Source organism: Rhinoderma darwinii, chromosome 9 (genome assembly GCF_050947455.1).
Source record: "Rhinoderma darwinii isolate aRhiDar2 chromosome 9, aRhiDar2.hap1, whole genome shotgun sequence".
Taxonomy (NCBI): domain Eukaryota; kingdom Metazoa; phylum Chordata; class Amphibia; order Anura; family Rhinodermatidae; genus Rhinoderma; species Rhinoderma darwinii.
In genome coordinates, this window is record NC_134695.1 from 81,732,929 (window position 1) to 81,753,783 (window position 20,855).

General features: G+C 46.0%; 1 protein-coding gene across 2 annotated transcripts; it reads right to left on the reverse strand.

Annotated features, from left to right (window-relative positions):
* Positions 1–372: 372 nt before the first annotated feature.
* Positions 373–20,550, reverse strand: KLHDC4 (kelch domain containing 4). Of its 2 annotated transcripts, XM_075838320.1 has the most exons (12): positions 20,366–20,550; positions 20,071–20,162; positions 18,383–18,461; positions 11,743–11,841; positions 8,828–8,964; positions 8,270–8,362; positions 7,649–7,808; positions 7,308–7,377; positions 4,513–4,721; positions 3,591–4,005; positions 2,892–3,023; positions 373–2,804 (listed from the first exon to the last, which is right to left on the reverse strand). In XM_075838320.1, the coding sequence occupies exons 1-12, from the start codon at positions 20,462–20,464 to the stop codon at positions 2,626–2,628; spliced, it is 1,764 nt and encodes a 587-aa protein (XP_075694435.1). In that variant the 5' UTR covers positions 20,465–20,550; the 3' UTR covers positions 373–2,625. The 2 variants fall into 2 exon arrangements, with proteins under 2 accessions (XP_075694435.1, XP_075694438.1); XM_075838323.1 differs by lacking the exon at positions 20,366–20,550 and having other exon boundaries at positions 18,406–18,461; positions 20,071–20,160.
* Between the last annotated feature and the right edge of the window lie 305 nt (positions 20,551–20,855).

Below are 20,855 nucleotides of genomic sequence, written 5' to 3' on the forward strand. Positions count from 1 at the left end.
CAAGGATATAACTACTATAATACTGTAACATTATGGATCTTTTTGCCCAATTTATATCGCACTTCAGGGGAGCAGTTGATCCCCAGCAGACATTGCTCTGGTTCCCACATAGGCGGACACTATATATCTTATACTACAGTTACTGTTTATAGCCCTCACACATCACCGGGTCCTTTAGATCGCTTGTATCCAGTGTGGAGAGACCATGAAATGGTTTTTGGAATAGTGACCTCTTCAGCATCCACTAGACATTCCCTATCACTCCGGGCTCTTTGTAGATCAGAGGTTCCACTTGGAAGTAAAGTGTTTCATGAAAAGCCTTGATGACGGCCGCCACAGGAACGTGAAAAGACTTACAGTCAGCAAAAGATATCGAGCCATGTATATTTTTATTTCTCAATAATACCAGAAAGATTAAACAGATGTAGCAGAGCTGAATGTGTCATTCACCCTTTTGGATGCATCATGATAACTCCGAGCTCAAGTGGTTGTACAAGATTATCAAAACATAGCAGCTTTCTTCGAGAAATAGCGCCACACCTATCCATGGGTCATCTCTGGTATTACAGCGAAGCTGAAATTCCACACACAACCTGTGAACAGATGTGGCGCTGTTTATAGAAGCTACATTTTTGTAATATTGCACAACCACTTTAGGTTATCACTAAAATCATGGTGTGTTTAAAGGTTGTCGAGTTTTCTGGTCATAAAGATTAATAATTGTATAATGCTTGCTGTCAGTGAATAGAAACGTTCGTTTACATCCAAAGGCTGAAGAATACATAATACGTCTTACAGCTGAGGTTTTGTTACAGTTGCGTTTAGTCTAGACACTACACGGATACAGTGTAGCAAACTATCAGGACAGAGATATTTGTGCTGATGCCACATTTAGCCCCCTGAGGATTGTCTAGACTAGATGCAATTGTAACAAACGCTCAGCTGTGAGTAGAAGTATTTTCCATTTACTGGCAGCAAGTGGAGATCTCGAAGAGGATAAGGAATTGAAGCAGAAATGTATATATGACAGTTCTTTAACTTTATATTACACAATGATTAAGCTTTATTTACAGAAAAGTGCACACCGGCCCTTTAACAAATACGGATTGTCCTGTAAGGGAAACACTTGCTGGGAACAATATGAAGGATTCGCTCCATGACTCAGAAAAAATAATATATTCAATGGCGAAAATATATTAAAAAGGTTTATGCCAATTTTATGGCGTAAACCAGTTGTAAAGTTTGGCGCACTCCTTAGTTGCTGTAAAATTTGTGGCTATTTACTTTTCTTTCCACTTTACGAAATTGGTGGGAAAAGGTTGTGGGGTTTCGTGGGAGAAGACGGGCCAGCAGAACGACATATTTATTATAATTTACGCCAGAAGCTGGCACGAGTTATGGCGCAAATCGAAACCGTATTTTTGGATTTTTGTCGTACGGACAGCCAAAGATGTGCAGCTCTTAGTAAATATTGCGCAAATCACGGCAACGTAACATGTTTAATATATTCCCCCAACGTCCTTCCCAGTAAAAAAAATCTCGTAACGATAAAGATCCAAATCTGTAAACAAGAGTGAGGGGGATGGGTCAGGGTGGGGACAAGAAGTATGGGGGGGGGGCGCGTGGACTCCGGCTACATGGCGGCTGAAAGTTACAGTAAAATTGATGTCATTTATTAATCCCTCTGGGGCAAAAAAAAAATAAAAAATTTCACATCAAAAGGGGAAACAGAAACGGAATTTCAATATTTGTTGCAAATCGTAAACGGTCACTTCTGGGAGAAGGGCTGAAAGGGTTAAACCCAGGGCGGTTGGCATAACAGCGAGAAGTCAGGGATACAGAGAGAAGCGGTCCGCGGGGAGAGACGAGCGTTGCTTATGTCATGTTGCATCAGTCAGGCTGCCGGCAGCTGTTTCCCCTGTGTGCCCCCCATTAGTCGCTGCATTACACATCACCGGAGAGGGGGCAGAAGAACAATCCCACCCCCGCCGTCACCAACGCTATAAATCCACGTCATGAAGACCCAATCTATGTGTTATAAGAACGATTACTGTAAAATTCCGTTAATCCGGCATCAGAAACTGGATTATCAGATATTCTGGATTACTGGGAGGTCATAGAAAAGGTTATGAAATTCCCTGCGTTTTGCTGCAACTCCAAAACAAGGGCTGGATTAATGGACTTTCTGGATTATCAGATGCGGATTAACAGAATTTCACTGTATTATTGAAGGCCCAGCGCACACGACAGCAGTTTTGTGATCCGTTGCGGTCCATTTGTCCGCAAAATACCTGGATCAGGATTCACGGATCCGCAAAAAATAAAAATAAAGAAATTTGATTTCACCAGTTTGCAAATTTGGATCGGAAAATGATTCGTCATGAGTTTTTATCACACGGATTTGCGGCCCCAGAAGGGATCGGTGAAGACCACGGTTGTGCGCATGAGGCCAAATACGTAAAAACATGGATGGCTCCTTTAAGCGCGGCCGTGTATAGAGCCGCATACACCTCAGCCTGCGCTCGTTTATATGAAGATCAGACACGTAGACTGAGCCGCTGGGACCGTCACCCCGACGCTCGGCCGGACTCCTGCGCACTGGACTCCACTTCAATGTTCTTGCTCCTATTTATCATTACACTTGTAAAAAGTCGACGCCATGGCGTGCACCACTTTAAGGACTTTTTTCTCTTTGGCGTCAGGGCCCATGCTCGCTCGAGCGAACTGAATCCAGTATTGTTCTGTGCGGGGAAAATAATCGGAGTACTTCTCATGGGGCTCCAGCGGGGGGTGCTGTGCTACTTCTGGGAATAGGAAAGGGACAGTGATTGTCAGCCAAAGTCTACTGAAGGTCACAAGTCACCTGCCAGCCGGCGTATTACTGCACTTACCACTGTCCTCCTTGCCCTCCTCTTCTTCATCATCATCATCATCATCATCATCCTCCTCCTCCTCCTCCTCCCCTCCCTCAGCACCTTCCTCCTCATCCTCGGAGTCAGATTCTTCCAGCCATTCTTGTGTCTCTGCACCAAACAAAACGACAATAGACATCACAATAGTTATTATGTTGCCTTTCACTCTCCAGTTGTGGGGAACTACAAGTCCCAGCATGTCCTGGTAGTCCACAGCTTTCCTGGTTCTGGAGATCCACAGGGGCAGAACAAGTGATCTTATCAGGGGAGATCCCGGCTACAATAGGAAACAGATCAAGCAGCTAATCTGTTCGGAAACACTTTGCAACTTCCCAATAGACTTTATGTTTCATTACCTGACCATTTCAAGATCTCTGCTCGCTTTTATTGAATGGAAAGAGTCAGAGACTGAAATCCATCCTGACCTAAACCTCATATAGATGCAGGGCTCAGAAGAGATAGCTCCGATTCCTCAGCTGTGTGAGCAGGACTAGGGAAGGATGGGTATTCAGCCTCTGAATGTCTGTCTCCAATGACTGACAGCAATCAGAGCTCTTGGAAGTGGTTCGGAATTGGAATATAGTCTAAGACAATTTGCTACATTCGCCCCGTTTCGGTCACACATCTATGGGAATTACCTTGACCTCTTATAAAGATGGCGGTCGCCCTGACACTTACTTGGATCCATCTCCACCAGCACTTTCCATTCTTCCATCTTGTGTAGATCGAGGCTGTAAAGGTCATTAAGAGTGAACTGTCGGTCGGCGACTTCGAACATCCCCCCGTACACGTACAGGACGCCCTGCTTGGCGGCAGTCAGGGAGCTGGATCTCGGGCAGGGCTCCACCTGCGGTCCGGCAGCTTCCGCCTTGTCCTCATCTTCCTCCTCGTCTTCCTCCTCATCGCTGGCTGGAGCGGCTTGGCTGGAGATCACCTGTTTGATGGTCATCACTGTCCCGTCTTCAGCCACTATTTCCTTTATGACCTCTATGGGCTCCGCAGGACTCAGACCTCCGGCCTCTTTTTCATCTAATGCTTCCGCCTCCGTAGTTTTATCTCCGCGCCGCTTCTTCTTCCGATCTGATTTATGCCCCTGGATTGGAGAAAGGTCAGAGGTAAAGTCATTAAAAGGAATTTTCCAGTTTTATGAGATGAAAATCTCTCTCCTGTCCTGAGTTTGTTACAATGTATTAGCACAGGTAAAAAGTTTCGGCCTGGAGTCCAGTCTCTATCTCACAGAGGATTGTCTAGACTGGATACATTGTAACAAACCCTCAGCTGCAAGAAGTATTAGGTCCGAACAGGTTCTCAGAAACTGGAAGTAAACAAGGATGTCCCCCATTCACTGACAGCAAGCAGAGATCTTGCACATAAAGAGGCATTTTTAATTCAACGTAACAGCTTTCCATCAGCGCATTCACATCCAAAGCTGTATTCAAACTTCTGCTGACTTCCTGCTAGCTCTCAGGCTGCACCACTTCACATCTCAATGTCGCCCCCTGCTGTCTGTACAGAGCGTGGTTGGCTCTAATGTTGGGAAAAGAACTGTATTTCCCGGAATGCAATGCAGCAGGATTCTGGAGAGAACATGAGACATTACCCTGATCTGAGCTGTGAACCATCGATTCTTCCCCTGGTCATAGAAGTAAAGATCGTTGAAGAAGTCGCTTTCGATGCTCTCCTCCTCTTCCTCGTCACAGACTCCTCCAAAGAGAACGCTGCGGTTGTTGGGAGCCGCAGCCATGGAGAAGCCGGTCCTGAGGGTGGGCTTCGTGCCGGAGGGGTTCAGCCGACTCCACGTCCATTTATCTGGAAAACGAGGAAAAGGGAAAAATCAGCCGAAAAGACCGACTACAGCGAAAACGGAGCAGCGGTCATGGAGGATGATGGGTCTTGTAGTTTCATGGTGAGGGGTTTCCCACAGACCTATAGGCAACATGGTTCGGTTTTCTGCTCAGCACATTTCTTTGTTGTCGGTTTCCGGATACGCTGGGCGACAATATGGCCGCCATCACAGCGTCCTCAGGGGAGGTGACAACTTTCCTGCACTCCGGACTGGCCCTGTTCACACAGTTTTTTGCAGGCAGAAAAATTTAGAAATATTTTGACCTGCATGGACCGTATTTGCCGCGTTCTTCAGCCGCGGCCATTGAGCGCCGCCGGCAAAAAACGCAGCGAGAAACGATTTCTCTGCCTTCCAATAAGGTCAATGGGAGGTCAGAGACGGAAACGCCCGAAGAAAGGGCATGTCGCTTCTATTTCCCGCAAGCGGTTTTTTTTCCCCGCACGGGAAAAAAAAAGAACCACCTGATTTTGAACGTTTTTTTTACACGGTTTCCGTGGCGAAAACCTGTGTGTGAACAGGGCCAATTTGCTATGGTAAGCAGCAGCAAGGGGCTCTAGGAAAGCTGGGTGACTACTTTTGCAGATTGTAACGGTGGCCATATTGCTTGTCATCCAGCTTTTCCAGAAGCAGATAAAACTGCCTTTTATTCCAGCCATGGGGGGGGGGGGGGGGGGGCCATGCTCAGTCGGGTCCTTTCCCCGTCAGCTCCAGTAATAATATTGTTGCGTCTTTGAAGCTTCTTTTTTTTTCGGAGACGCCGGCGTGCACTGTGAAGGTTAATCACCCGGGTCCCTCCATATGCTCCCGGTATCGTCTGCGGGCCCCGCGGATATGTGTTTATTCAGACGAGGGCGGATCAGCTGGTTGATGCAACAGTCCGATTGAATCTATGATTATTCTTTACCATCACGCAGGCAGCGCCCCCTGGAGGCCACAGCTGGCACTACTAACATCCTCATTGCAGAACCAGAGATGTCAGACCGGATTTACTCTCATATACGGGACAATCCGGCAGAGTTACTGCAACGTATCAGTCTAGACAATGATCTGTGAGATGAACACATCGGCAGCACAAATCTCTCTCCTGACCTGATAGTTTGTTACAATGTATCAACCTGGAGTCCAGGCTGATTAACTCACAGGATTGTGTAGACCGGATACAATTGTAACAAACTTTCAGTTGTGTGAACAGGACATGTTTTCAGACTCTGAATGTATCACATTCGCTGACAGCGAGCAGAAATCTTAAAAAAACAAAAACATGAGGAATTGAAACAGTGATACAAAGTTTAGAACTTTCCATTAGACAATAAGCTTTATGTACACAAAACCCTTTTAATATTTGGGGTGCACTTATAATATTGTAACTGTTACCCCGGATGTAGGAGGTTCACGTCCCAGACGACCGGTATTTCCTTTAAAATGCGCAGAGTTTGAGAATAAAGTTTCTTAATGTCGCAGGTCAGCGGTTTACCATCCCCCGGTTATAATTTGTATATGGGGAGCTGCACGCGGAGCATGTAGCATAATAATGAGCCACACACTGATATTATACCCCCGCAGCCCCCCGGGACTCTCCTCACTTATTGTCTGCCAAGTTACAGCATGTTGCAGCCGGCCTGTAATTACTAGTTAGTAATCCTGGCATCAAACTATTTACCAGCTGATTGGCGCTGTGTGGGCTGGGTGAAGGCAGCGCCGGCCCACCGCAGATACGAGACAGCCGCACTTGCTGTGGGTGAGGGGCAGAGACACACAAAAGAATTCTACATTATACATGACAGATCTTCAGGTTGTGTAAAGGACAGAGATGTGGACGCAGATCACCGGATCGCACTTCTTTTAATGCAGACATGTGACATTTAAGTGTCCGGTGATAATCATGTGTTAATCTCACCATTTAAGGCTTATACAGACGAACGGGCTATACGTCCGTGCAACACGCGTGATTTTAACGCGTGTCGCACGGACCTATATTAGTCAATGGGGCCGTGCACAGTGCGTGATTTTTGCGCAACGTGAGTCCGCTGCGAAAAACTCACGACATGTCCGTTCTTTGTGTGTATTTCGCGCATCACACACCCATTGAAGTCATTGAAGCGTGATTCGCGCAACAGCTGTCAAACTCTGAATGTACACAGAAAAGCACCACGTGCTTTTCTGTTTACAAACATCCAAACGGAGTGTCATAATGATGACGGCTGCGCGAAAATCACGCAGCCGCGCATCATACGGGGCGGTCACAAGGAGCAGTGCGTGTGAATCCGGCCTTATAGTCACAATTCCATGCACACTGTTCATCCTGATCCTCCTGGTTCATGAACAGAATGACCGACCTGCAGTGAAGACTGACACACAGGTAGAGCAGTAGAAGAGAGGGAATGGGGCACGAAGCTCCACATAATAATGCAGATCTGCGCTATTCAATGTGTGTGAGACCGGCGGGAGCTTTATGGACACAAAAGAGTTTGTCACCGGGCATCTATTACCCCGCAGGTGACCCAGAAAACATAGAACGGAACAGAGGGGGGACATGAAAGACGACTCACCTGCTCCCTCCATCCTCAGCAGGAACATGTCTGTGTGCACCGTCCCTTTGTCCACGTCCTTCTTCACTCTCTACGGAGAACAAATCAGACGTCATCCGAGTATTCAGGACGGAGCGGTGGCCGGAGTTTATATTTTATAAAGGGACATGAACCAACAATCCCTTCATCCAGCTGGATACAGGCAATTGTTCTGTGTTATCAGCCATTTCAGGAGAGTGACTGAAGCTGTAGGAACATTTCCATCCCTGTGGGACTGATCTCAGATGGATAGAAGCTCCTGATTTTAGGGTCAGTGCCCCCCTTTAGGGTCTGATCCCACAGTGATATGGAGAACGTCTCACCTGCTTAGAATATCCTCCATAGATAACAATGCTTCCATCCTGGGTGGTGGTCAGCTGACATCCTGACCGCGCGGAGGGGCCGGTCCCGGTCGGCGAGATCTTGGCCCACGTGAAGGAGTCCAGATTAAAGGCGAATACATCGTTATAATAAATGTAATCCCTAAAAGAGAAAGATTAACAAACGGGGAAGTGTCAATAAAAGTGAGAAGTGTGAGGTCAGGGTCACAGGTTCTTGGTTTACATTCACTGACAGCAAGCAGAGATCTAGAAAACGGTGAGGAATCGGAAAGCTGCAGAACTTCTCATTATACAATAAGCTTCTTAACAGTCATCAAGAAGAGGCAGACAGAAGACACGCGGCGGAGGGGAGGCCGGGGATTTATTAGAGCTCTAAACCAAGTGGCTCCAGCCAATGTGAAACTACAACTCTCATCACGCCACGAAAAGCTGTACGGCTATCAGGCAATGCTGGGAGTTGTAGTTTCGCAACAGATGAAGAGCCGCAGGCAGTATGGAGAATTCTGAGCGGTGAACTCATCTCCAGACAGGTCGCCGGTACCTTGTCTATGTCACGCAGGGCAGGGGGGGGGTCGGAGGATGGGCGCGGCATTGGCCTCTCACCTTGCGCTCTCATGAAATCCTCCAAAGACGATCAGCTGCCTCTTCGTATACACCATGCGATGGCCGCTTCTTCCCGACGGTCCTCCTGGAGATCTGCTCAGGAGACAATAAATTCTGTTCAACCGTTCCTGGGAAAGCTGGGTGACAACTAATGGGCGGCCATTACAGCTCCCACTAGGGGTGGTCTTTCAGCTGGTCACGATGTCTGAGGAGTAAATCTGCATCTACAAGGGAGGGGGAGATGGATTGACGAATAACTCAGCATTTATGCCGTTCAGAATTCTGGGAAAGCTGGGTGACAACCCTTGAGGGAGCTGTAATGGTGGCCATATTGGTTGTCACTCAGCTGAAAGTAATTTTTAACAACTCGACTGAAGAGGACAAAGCAAGGACTGCGTATATGGATGTGTCAGAAGGAAGGTGAGCCGGATGGGAGTAGTGATACTACGAGCTATAGGTTATTTCTACATTGCGCCTATGGCTGGGGGGGGGGGGGTCGGGGTGGACAATGAGCGTCTGCAGGATATACAGTATTAGTGGGGGACGCTCGTATCTTACTTGATCTGCTCCCAGGTTTTATTATTGAGGTGAAGCACCCACAGGTCCTTGTAGTGGTAAAACTGCTCCCCATCAGGAGACGCAAACTCCCCTCCGAAGAGCCACAGCTGCCCCCCGGCCTGAGGAACCGCCACCGCCTGCCAAGAGAGCAAGACACTGGATGACGGGGGTGGGGAGGACGATACATTGTGTTACATGATCAGGTACATGAGCAGCGATGGATACAAAGTGTCAGGCAAATCCGCCATTATTCAGACACCTTGACGGGACCAACGCTGACCCTCTGCCTAATAAAGAGGGGCAAAAAAAGAATAAATCTGCAGCATTTTCCAAAGCTTCTCTTATTGCAGACATGAAGATCAGCGATCGGTCACATTGGTTTTATTTTCTTTGGTCCAACTGAATATTCCAGTTACAAAAAAAAATTTGGAAATCTCATATAACCTCAGGCTCTGTTCACACTGAGTTTTTTGCAGGCAGAAAAATCTGCCTCAAAATTCCTTCAGGAATTTTGTGGCAGATTTTTGACCTGCCTGCACTCTTTTTTTGCGGTATTTTTCGGCCGTGGCCATTAATCGCCGTGGGCAAAAAAAGCCACAAAATCCGCTTTCTCTGCCTCCCATTGATGTCAATGGGAGGTCAGAGACCGGAGTGCCTGCAGAAAGGAAAATGGCGCTTCTTTTTCCCGCGAGGAGGCGTTTTTGGCAGTTTTTTTGCGCGGTTTCCGATGCAGTTTCCATGTCAAAAACAGCGCCTAATAACTCAGTGTGAACAGGGCCTAAGTGTTGGAGCGGTTTATGGATTGAGCAGAGCTGTACAGGACTGACATGAACACCTCTACATCCCTCCCGCACCTGCAATGTCAGCAATAGCCAGGACTGTGCAGCAAGGGCGCCACCTGCAGGACTTGTGCAGTATCACATGTTCTCTTTTTATGGGTCCTTTTTACTGCGATTTCACCAGTGTGACGACCAGGTCAGTTTTCCCTTGAATTACACGAGATGCCGCTAGACAGAGAACAGTCAGGTATACGTCCACATGGCGACTTTTTTTATGTAAATGCAGTTTCGCCGTTACTTTGTCTTTTCTTGCTTCACCTCCCAAAATCCCACGTCCCGTTTTTCCCATTTTGATAGAACAAAAGGGTTTGTGGTGCGACAAAAAAAAGGTGCACAGAACGGAAGAGACTGTGATATTATGGCACCAGGGACGTAGTGAACAATGTAAAAAAGTGCCGATAACAAATTACGTGTTCCTGTGGCTGCTTATGTCATGTGACAATTGCCGCCATATTACCGGAGTCTTAGGACTTATAGATATGGCTTTGCAATTGGATCTAGAATAGTTTCCTGGTAAATATTAAGTATAAAACATAAATCACTAAAATATATTGTATCCGAAAAACGTGCCGGCCGCAGAGGGAAGGTGCGGAGATTTGATACTTTTCACAGGCGTGGGCTCTTTAAGACGGCGGTGAAGAAGCTTCTGTGCTTCGCCTGTCATCGCCATGGACGCCCACATCTCCTCTCTCTGATTTGTATTCGGGACACCCACTCATTAGGCGTGCAGCGCCCTCCTCACTGTGACAGGGGGAGGATGGAAACCCCGGCGCCATGCCAGAATCCCTACCCTAGTATTACCGTATCATCGGGCGCCAGATCATCATTAACCGATGAGCTGCCGCAGCCGAATAACAGCGCAGACATCTGTGATCTGCCCGGAGGCCGAGTAAGGATCGAAAGTCATAAAATCTGACGGCAAATAAAAATTCATACGTAAAGCTCATTGTAGCAAGCGAACAAAATGGCGAATACGAAGGCGAATACGAAGGCAGGACAATGTAACATTCTGAATTTTGCAACAATGTATTTCAAAGAATTCATTTATAAATAGCGACCAATCCGGGACATTCCCCGACCGCTGCCATATTTCGGTCTAAGATGAAACTATGCAAAATGGTGCGGAAGGATTAGTCCAAGATTTCCAAATCACAGACAACAGTCAGTCCTATGTAAAGAAAACGAAATCACTCTAGAACAGACTTTGGGTTTCACTTCTTCACCATTTCAAGATCTCTGCTTGGTGTCAATGAACAGAAACAACCTTCAGTCCTCTGTGCGTTGAACACATCAGCAGCACAAATCTCAATTGGAACAAACCCTCAGCAGTATTAGGTCAGGAGGAGTTTTTAGGATCTGGATGTATACAATGTTTCTGTTCACAGACAGCAAGCAGAGGTATTGAAAAGTAGCAATTGAGACACAAAGTATGTTGGAATGAAATGCGAGGTCCATATAACTACTCAATCATCTCCTTTTCGTCGCACGTTACCGTCATCAGCTCCAACGAACTCGCAACCATTAGGATGAATATTATAGAAGAAGGAAGATATGACTTATTGCCCCCTCCTCTGTGTATTGGTCTATTCCACCCCTCCCCCCACCTCCATGTGAGTCTATTAGCCGCTGGGTGTATAAATGGACCCGGCCCATACAACCGCCGAGGTAAGAGGAGGGGAGTCACCAGGATCCGGTAACCGCGACTTTTATGTGAGTAATCAATACCCCAAGAGAATGTAGAGTGGTACCTCCTGAACGCGAGGAGGGGGAGGGTATAATTTAACCCTTTAAAGTGTGTACAGATTTATAATATAAAACCGGACCAGATAAATAAAGGGACGCCACAACCTGATCATTTCTCAGAGCGTGACGCGAAGCAAAAGGCACAAAACAGTCGGACGCTCATCAACAGAACAGGCGGCCGGCGAGCGACCACCCGCTCCACAGTCTGACCGCTCCGGTAAGTGGTTTATGGCAGATTACTAAGGGTGGAACTACAAGTCCCAGTGTGATCTGCAGTACTAAAGATATTCACTTGCTCTCGGGGCGCAGTGGAGTAGAAGGGGGGCACTTTACCTGATGAGCGCAGCGCCGGGGGGGCGGGTTTGGGACGTCCACTTTACTCCAGCTGTTCTTCTTGATATTATAGATATACAGCTCATTGTATAGAAAGGTCTGAAAAGACAAAAAAGATTGAATAATTATAGACGACGACAGACACAAATGATCAAAAATCTGAATATTCTGTTCTTCTAGACCCCGATACTAAAGAGAATGACAGTCCAAATACTGGAACATTTATCTGATGAAATCTGTGTCTACAGCCGGGTCCAACCTTAAAGAGGCTCTGTCACCAGATTTTGCAACCCCTATCTGCTATTGCCTGTGATCGGCGCTGCAATGTAGATTACAGTAACGTTTTTATTTTTAAAAAACGAGCATTTTTGGCCAAGTTATGACCATTTTCGTATTTATGCAAATTAGGCTTGCAAAAGTACAACTGGGCGTGTTGAAAAGTAAAAGTACAACTGGGCGTGTATTATGTGCGTACATCGGGGCGTGTTTACTACTTTTACTAGCTGGGCGTTGTGTATAGAAGTATCATCCACTTCTCTTCACAACGCCCAGCTTCTGGCAGTGCAGCACTGTGACGTCACTCACAGGTCCTGCATCGTGTCGGCACCAGAGGCTACAGATGATTCTGCAGCAGCATCAGCATTTGCAGGTAAGTAGCTACATCGACTTACCTGCAAACGCCGATGCTGCTGCAGAATCATCTGTAGCCTCTGGTGCCGACACGATGCAGGACCTGTGAGTGACGTCACAGATCTGCACTTCCAGAAGCTGGGCGTTGTGAAGAGAAGTGGATGATACTTCTCGTCAGAACGCCCAGCTAGTAAAAGTAGTAAACACGCCCCGATGTACGCACATAATACACGCCCAGTTGTACTTTTACTTTTCAACACGCCCAGATGTACTTTTGCAAGCCTCATTTGCATAAATACGAAAATGGTCATAACTTGGCCAAAAATGCTCGTTTTTTAAAAATAAAAACGTTACTGTAATCTACATTGCAGCGCCGATCACATGCAATAGCAGATAGGGGTTGCAAAATCTGGTGACAGAGCCTCTTTAACATTGGGGTAGAAAGAAATAGAAATGTAACAACCACTAGAGGGCGAGCTGCACCGTGTTACCACGCAGGTCCATAGAAGCCATAAACAGCTGTGAGCAGATCGCCACCTGGTGGCCACCACACTGATATTACAAAAACAGTGCAATGAAATGTATTAGGGTATGTTCACACGCTAGCTGGCTTTTACGGCTGAAATAACAGCGTGTTTTCAGAAGAAAACAGCTGCGTCGTTTCAGCCGTAAATGCTCCTCCTCGTAATATACGAGGCGTCTGTGACGCTCGTATATCTTGAGCTGCTCTTCATTGAGTTCAATGAAGAACGGCTCAAATTACGTGGCAAAGAAGTGTCCTGCATATAATGTATATAAGTGTCCTGCACTTCTTTGCCGAGGCAGTCAATTTACGCGTCGTCGTTTGACAGCTGTCAAACGACGACGCGTAAATAACAGGGCGTCTGCACAATACGTCGGCAAACCCATTCAAATGAATGGGCAGATGTTTGCCGACGTATTGTAGCCCTATTTTCAGGCGTAAAACGAGGCATAATACGCCTCGTTTACGCCTGAAAATAGGTCGTGTGAACCCAGCTTCACATTCAGCCTTGTCTGGCGAGTAAAGGATTATTTAAAAGGAAGGTGTCAAGAAAAAATGTTCTTTATATGTTATTGCTTTTAGTATGTCATTAAAATAAATTTTATTTATTTGTGTTCTTGTGTTGTACTTTTTTCTCTCTTACTTCTCTATGGGGGCTGCCATTTTTTTTTCCATCTCTGTATGGGTCTATTAACGACACATACAGAGATGGAATACGGCACATACAACCCCATACAGAATGCGAACGGGAGCCGTTCCATTCACTATAGCGTACGCTGTCTGTGTGGGAACGCCGCATGCGCCACTCCCACACAGACCAAAAGGAAGGTCTTCGGCAGAGCGAAATCCGGCGCCATTTTCATGTGGACCGGAAGCCACATGTTCAGAAGCAAGGACTAGGAGCGGAGGCAGTGGCAGGAGCAGGTAAGTTATGTTTGTGTATGTGATGTGTGTGTATGTTTGTGTTATACTGTCTGATTACCACTGTATCTAATCCTCCTACACTGTGCATTCGCTCAAAAAGATGGCGGCACACAGTGTAGGAGGTTTGAACATTCAACCCCCTCCTTTCTCCTGGCACTAGCCAGGATAAGGGAGGGGGGATTGTGTGAGGACACTAGAGCGTGTGTCTCTTCTCCAATTTTGAAGAATAAAGCAATCAGGTTGCTTTACCACATGCCAATGCTGCAATTTTGTGAACTGCTCCCTCTAGTGACCAGCACATGGAAATGTTATAAATTAGAATCTAATTTATAATATTTCCTGACTTGTGAAAAAAATTAAAAAAATTAGAACAATGTGTAATCACTTATATACTAACAGTTTAACTTAAAAAAATATATATATATTTTTTTTTCTAGCGACACGTTCCCTTTAACTCCTTCCCGACCACCCACTGTCTTTTGACATCAGGCGGTGCAGGTGCTTAATCTACAGAGACGTCTTTTGGCGTCGCTGTAGATCAGGTTGATGAGCACTCGTGTGAGCGCTCATCCTCTAAGCAGGAGCTGTTACGAACAGCTCCTGATCTTAGAGCAGCCCCCTGAACACGGCTGGTGTCGGCAAACATTCGGACCCCAGCTGTGTAACCCTTTGATTACCGCGGTCCGTGACCGCGGCATAATCAAAGGGAATTCCCCTCTTTGATCGCATCACCGGGATTCCAGTGATGCGATCAAACAATGGGGAATCCCTCTGCAGTCAGCCCTGGGGACCTACAAAGGACCCCAGGGCTGTCTGTTCTGTGTGCCTGCTGTTCGGGCACACTATGTGCTGCCCGATCAGCAGCCTGTGTCATAGTGACACAGTGTAATGTATTAGCGTACAGAAGTATGCTAATACATTACAAGTAAAAAATAAAGTTATCCCTTGATGGGATTAAAAAAAAAAAAAGTAACAAAACAAATAAATAAATAAAAAAAGTGCCAAAAAGAGTCTTTATTTTGCATTAAATACATTTTATTGCCCCTACACTAAATAAAAACAAAAAACCTACACATATTAGGTATCTACACGACCGTAATAACCAGAAGAATTAATCTAATGGGTTATTTAGTGTGAAACGTGAACGGGATAAAAAAAGAAACAAAAAAACTATTCCGAGAATCGTTTTTTCCTATATTCACGGCGTAAAAAAAAATTTTTTTTACCCCCAAACTGTGGGAAAAATAAAATACTATTTCTCTCGCATAAAACAAGGCCTCATACAGCCACGTCAATGAAAAAATAAAAAAGTTATGGCTGCTGAAACGCAAAAACAGAAAAATTTAGCTGGTCATTGAGGTCTTTTCAGGCCCGGTCATTAAGGGGGTTAATATCGGATACTCGTCCATCCATTACACCGGGACATCCCAGCATGCTTCATTATGGTCTGCAGCTCTATAGAAAGAATAGCAGCTCCTCCATTGCAAACATCAGGTTGGGCCCATTCCCCAGAAATCAAGGAGAGCGGTTCTTTAGTATTTCAATTCTGGACGTAATTAACTACAGGTGATCATACACAATCAATGACTGCCAGCCGAATAAGTCGCTCCCTATTATGCCTAATAAAGGGGACCCTTACTATACAGTAAAATTCCTTTAATCCAGCATCCAATAATCCAGCACTCAGTCCCACCACAGAACTGCCTGATAATCCAGCACCAGATGCGGACGAATGACATGTCAGAAGTTTGTTGAATGTTTAGTTACCCTTTAAAGTCAAAGCCGCAGGATTTTTAGGACATATCTGCCATGCTGCAACAAACTCTACTCCAGCTGTTGATAAGCCACGTGTCGTCATCATCATGAGAATCTATCCCCTGGGACTGAAGCACTCTGATAATGGCCCCAGCCTGAGATTTCTATACACAGATTCTGTCACTTGAGAACTGTCCGTCATTTCTTATAAATGTAAAGTAAGGACATGACACCAGGACGGAACCTATTATAAGTCCATGGGGTGGATCGGGCACCGATGCTTTCTGTCGTATTAAGGATCGGGCACCACGTCCTGGTTATAAACGGAAAACCAGGACGACGATGTGAACAGAAACAAAGTGATTTTCTATTACAGGACTCCAGAAAGAACTTGCCACTGATTCACCGCACTGTCCTGAACGAATATTCCTCACAGCTGATTGTTTGTTACAATTGTATCCGGAGCAGACAAGGCTCCATGCACACGAACGTAAAAACGGCCGTAATTACGGTCCCATAGACTTCTATTGGCCACGGGTACCTTCCCGTTTGCTTACAGGAATGTGCCCGGGCCGTTGAAAAATATGGAACATGTCCTATTTCAGGCCGTAATTACAGCACGGGTAGGCCCATAGAAGTCTACGGGGCTCACGTAATTACGGGTGATTACGTGTGTGCACCTGTAATTACGGGAGCGTTGCTATGCATGGTACTCACTGTCCAGCGGTAGTCACTGTCCAGGGTGCTGAAAGAGTTAAACGATCAGTGCTGGATAGAGAGAAGGGGCTGCACTGATCGGCAGTAACTCTTTCAGCACCCTGGACAGTGAGTACCATGCGCGGCGCTCACAATATAGATTTCTAATGTTTCCTTCAAAAACCAGAAACAAAAAAAAGTTTATACTTACCCAGAACTCCCTGCTTCTTCCTCCAGTCCGGCTTCCTGGGATAAAGTTTCATCCCATGTGACCGCTGCAGCCAATCACAGGCTGCAGCGCTCACATGGCCTGCCGCGTCATCCAGGGAGCAGGGATGTCACGATACCAGAATTTTGACTTTGATACCGATACTTCGTGTAGTATTGCGATTTCGATACCAATTCGATACTTTGCCGACAGTAATAAAAAAAAAAAAGTTCTGTTTTCTGATGTGAGGCGCGAGGTGTGATGATGAATTTAACCTCCAGGTGCCTCACATTAATAGTAATTAACCCCATCATGTTTCTCAGTCATAATGGGTTAATGTGTGAGGTACATGATGGGGTTAATTACTATTAATGTGAGGCACCTGGAGGTTAAATTCATCATCACACCTCGCGCCTCACATTAATAAATGGAAGAAGTTTTTATTTTATTCTTTTACAGCGTGAACATCATAAATGACACAAACAAATTGTTGTGCAGGTTATTACGGCCGCGCCAATACCGAATGTGAATATTTTATGTATTGAGACTTATTTTAATATTTATTGTAAAAAAAGGTGTATGTGTATTTTTTAAAATGTAATATTACTTTATGTTTTTACTTTAAAGTACTGCCATATATCAGCTATATGCCAGTACATTAGCCTGTGTACGGGATAGTACACAGGCAGTTGTTAGGACATACCCAAGTATGCCCTAACAGGAAATATGGTAGGACAGCCCTGGGGTCCTTCAATGGACCCTGGGCTGTCTGCCCATATATGGTATGTCCCTCAATCATGTCACAGGGATTTCTGTGATGCGATCCAAGGGTCATCCCCTCTTCTCACTTTCCTCTTGAACGCTGCAGTCCGCTTTGATCGCAGCATTCAGGGGAATAGCGGCGGAGATGAGAGGTTTCTCTGATCTCCGCGGTTATAGAGCGGGGCTGCGGCTGTGTAATACAGTCATTACCCCGCTCCTGACAGGAAGTGCGCGCGCGGTCAGCCTGAGGTGATGCGGCCGGCGCTGCATTAATGAGCGGCGGTTCAGGCACTGAGGACAGAACATGGGGGTGTTTTGCAGTGCGCCCGCCATGTTCTATCTTCAGTGCCGGCAATCATTAGTGCAGCGCCGGCCGCATCGCATCATCCTGACCCCGCTCACTTGTTATCAGGACTCAGGAGCGTGGCAATGACTGTATTACACAGCCGCAGCCCCGCTATCATACATTCATGTGTTACTATACTGAGCTGTGCGGCCGCACAGCTAAGTATCAAAATACATGAAATAACGGTATCGAACCGTTTGAAGATGCACGGTATCGAAGTTTCGATGCATCGTGCATCCCTACCAGAGAGGTCGGACTGGAAGTCAAAAGTGGGACGCGTCACCAAAACAACGGCCGGGGTATGTATGAACTTCTTTTTCTTTCTATCGCTACGTTCCGCTGCGGAAACTCTGTCCGATAGGGCTGTCCCTTCTCTCTATCCAGCACTGATAGAGAGAAGAGGCTGCCGATCAGAGCTGGATAGAGAAGGGGCTGCCGATTAGTGCAGTGAAATATCTCTCTCTACGTGTAAAGAGAAGCAGAGAAAAAGGGTCCGTAAATACGGGTGGAATACGGGCGACTACGGACCCGTATTTACGGGAGGGGAAAAAAAATGTGGACGTGTTCATGGGGCCTGAGGAAAACAGTCAGACTTCAGTCTGATACATTGTAGCAAACTATCAGGACAGGTGAGATTTGTCTTGCAGATGTGTTTAGATCACGGGCACAAGATGTGGAGATACAGGAGACAGTGTGACTTGTAAAGCATGCTGGGATTTGTAGTTCAGCAGTGAAGTTCCAACAGGCTAATCCCTCATACAACACACATAATGGAAAAAATTAAGAAATACTTTACTTTTTGGCCATTGAAATATTCACCTCCGAAGAGAATAAGTTCATCTTTCTCAGGATGTGGAGTGAGGGAGGCGTTCAACCTGGTGGAGGAAGGAAACTGGATTATATCTCCACATACACAACCTGTCCAATGTGACCAAATATTCTCCAGGGACCAATATACCGATGTATCTAATCCTAACACATGTGATACTGCCGAGCCGCTGTATCTAATCCTATCATGAGTGGTACTCTCTGCTGAGCTGTGTGTCTAATCCTATCATGTGTGATACTGTCTGCTGAGCTGTGTATCTAATCCTATCATGTGTGATACTATCTGCTGAGCTGTGTATCTAATCCTATCATGTGTGATACTGTCTGCTGAGCTGTGTATCTAATCCTATCATGTGTGATACTGTCTGCTGAGCTGTGTATCTAATCCTATCATGTGTGATACTGTCTGCTGAGCCGCTGTATCTAATCCTATCCTGTGTGATACTGTCTGCTGAGCTGTGTATCTAATCCGATCATATGTGATACTGTCTGCTGAGCTGTGTATCTAATCCTATCATGTGTGATACTGTCTGCTGAGCTGTGTATCTAATCCTATCATGTGTGATACTGTCTGCTGAGCTGTGTATCTAATCCTATCATGTGTGATACTGTCTGCTGAGCTGTGTATCTAATCCTATCATGTGTGATACTGTCTGCTGAGCCGCTGTATCTAATCCTATCCTGTGTGATACTGTCTGCTGAGCTGTGTATCTAATCCGATCATATGTGATACTGTCTGCTGAGCTGTGTATCTAATCCTATCATGTGTGATACTGTCTGCTGAGCTGTGTATCTAATCCTATCATGTGTGATACTGTCTGCTGAGCTGTGTATCTAATCCTATCATGTGTGATACTGTCTGCTGAGCCGCTGTATCTAATCCTATCCTGTGTGATACTGTCTGCTGAGCCGCTGTATCTAATCCTATCATGTGTGATACTGTCTGCTGAGCTGTGTATCTAATCCTATCATGTGTGATACTGTCTGTTGAGCCGCTGTATCTAATCCTATCATGTGTGATACTGTCTGCTGAGCTGTGTATCTAATCCTATCATGTGTGATACTGTCTGCTGAGCTATGTATCTAATCCTATCATGTGTGATACAGTCTGCTGGACCGCTGTATCTAATCCGATCATATGTGATACTGTCTGCTGACCTGTGTATCTAATCCTATCATGTGTGATACTGTCTGCTGAGCCTCTGTATCTAATCCTATCATGTGTGATACTGTCTGCTGAGCTGTGTATCTAATCCTATCATGTGTGATACTGTCTGCTGAGCCGCTGTATCTAATCCTATCATGTGTGATAATTCCGAGCTGCTATAACTAATCATATCACATGTGATACTGCCGAGCTGCTGTATCTAATCCTATCATGTGTGATACTGTCTGCTGAGCTGCTGTATCTAATCCTATCATGTGTGATACTGTCTGCGGAGCTGTGTATCTAATCCTATCACGTGTGATACTGTCTGCTGAGCCACTGTATCTAATCCTATCATGTGTGATACTGTCTGCTGAGCCACTGTATCTAATCCTATCCTGAGTGATACTGTCTGCTGAGCTGTGTATCTAATCCTATCCTGTGTGATACTGTCTGCTGAGCCATGTATCTAAGATGTTGTCATTGTGTCGTTTGCAGTCGTCTATTACCGTGGGCTCGGGGCCGGACATGACGTTTCTATCACTTGGGTTTTCTTTGCGTCCAGTGACTGGAATTCCGCGATCAGCGTCTCCAGATCCTCCTGCGGCAGAGGAGACACGCGGTGATTATATTATCTATAGATTATATTATACATAATATTCATATGACAGGCCACTCCTGCTGTTCAGCAATAAGTAACACTCACACTGCACAGCCTCAGCCGGCTCATGTTGTATAATTACATGCTGCAGCATTGAGCTCCATTCACAAGGTGCGATTATTTATTCCCCCGTCCGGCCTCACCTCATCCTTTTTGGATCTCTTGGACACTTTCTTCTCCATCTTAGCCGCTGTCTTCTCTGCCCCCTTCACCTTCTTCTCCTTCTTCCCTTTCTTCCCCATGATGTTCTACCTTCTGCACACTCCTGAGACGCACACTGCAGACAGAACCCAGGATGACGTCATCAGTATGCGACCCGGCTTAGGAGGATGACATCACCACCCATGTGACTAAAGGCAGTAGGGGCGGGCTGTGCTGGAGGCGGGAATTACGTGACCAGGCTGTGACTGATACAATGTTTCGTCTTGTATCCGGGCAGTGAGTGATCCGCTGAGGTGAATGTTCTGAGGTGCTGAAGGACTACAAGTCCCAGAGAACAACCGCAGAGGGGGTAAAGAACCAGTGTGTGCTCAGTCCTGAGGTGAAGACTTATGTATAAGACACTTTACTGGTTCTCTGTAGGGAATGCAGCCTCATGTTCATCTACAGCTAAAAAAATCACCTCATGATGGC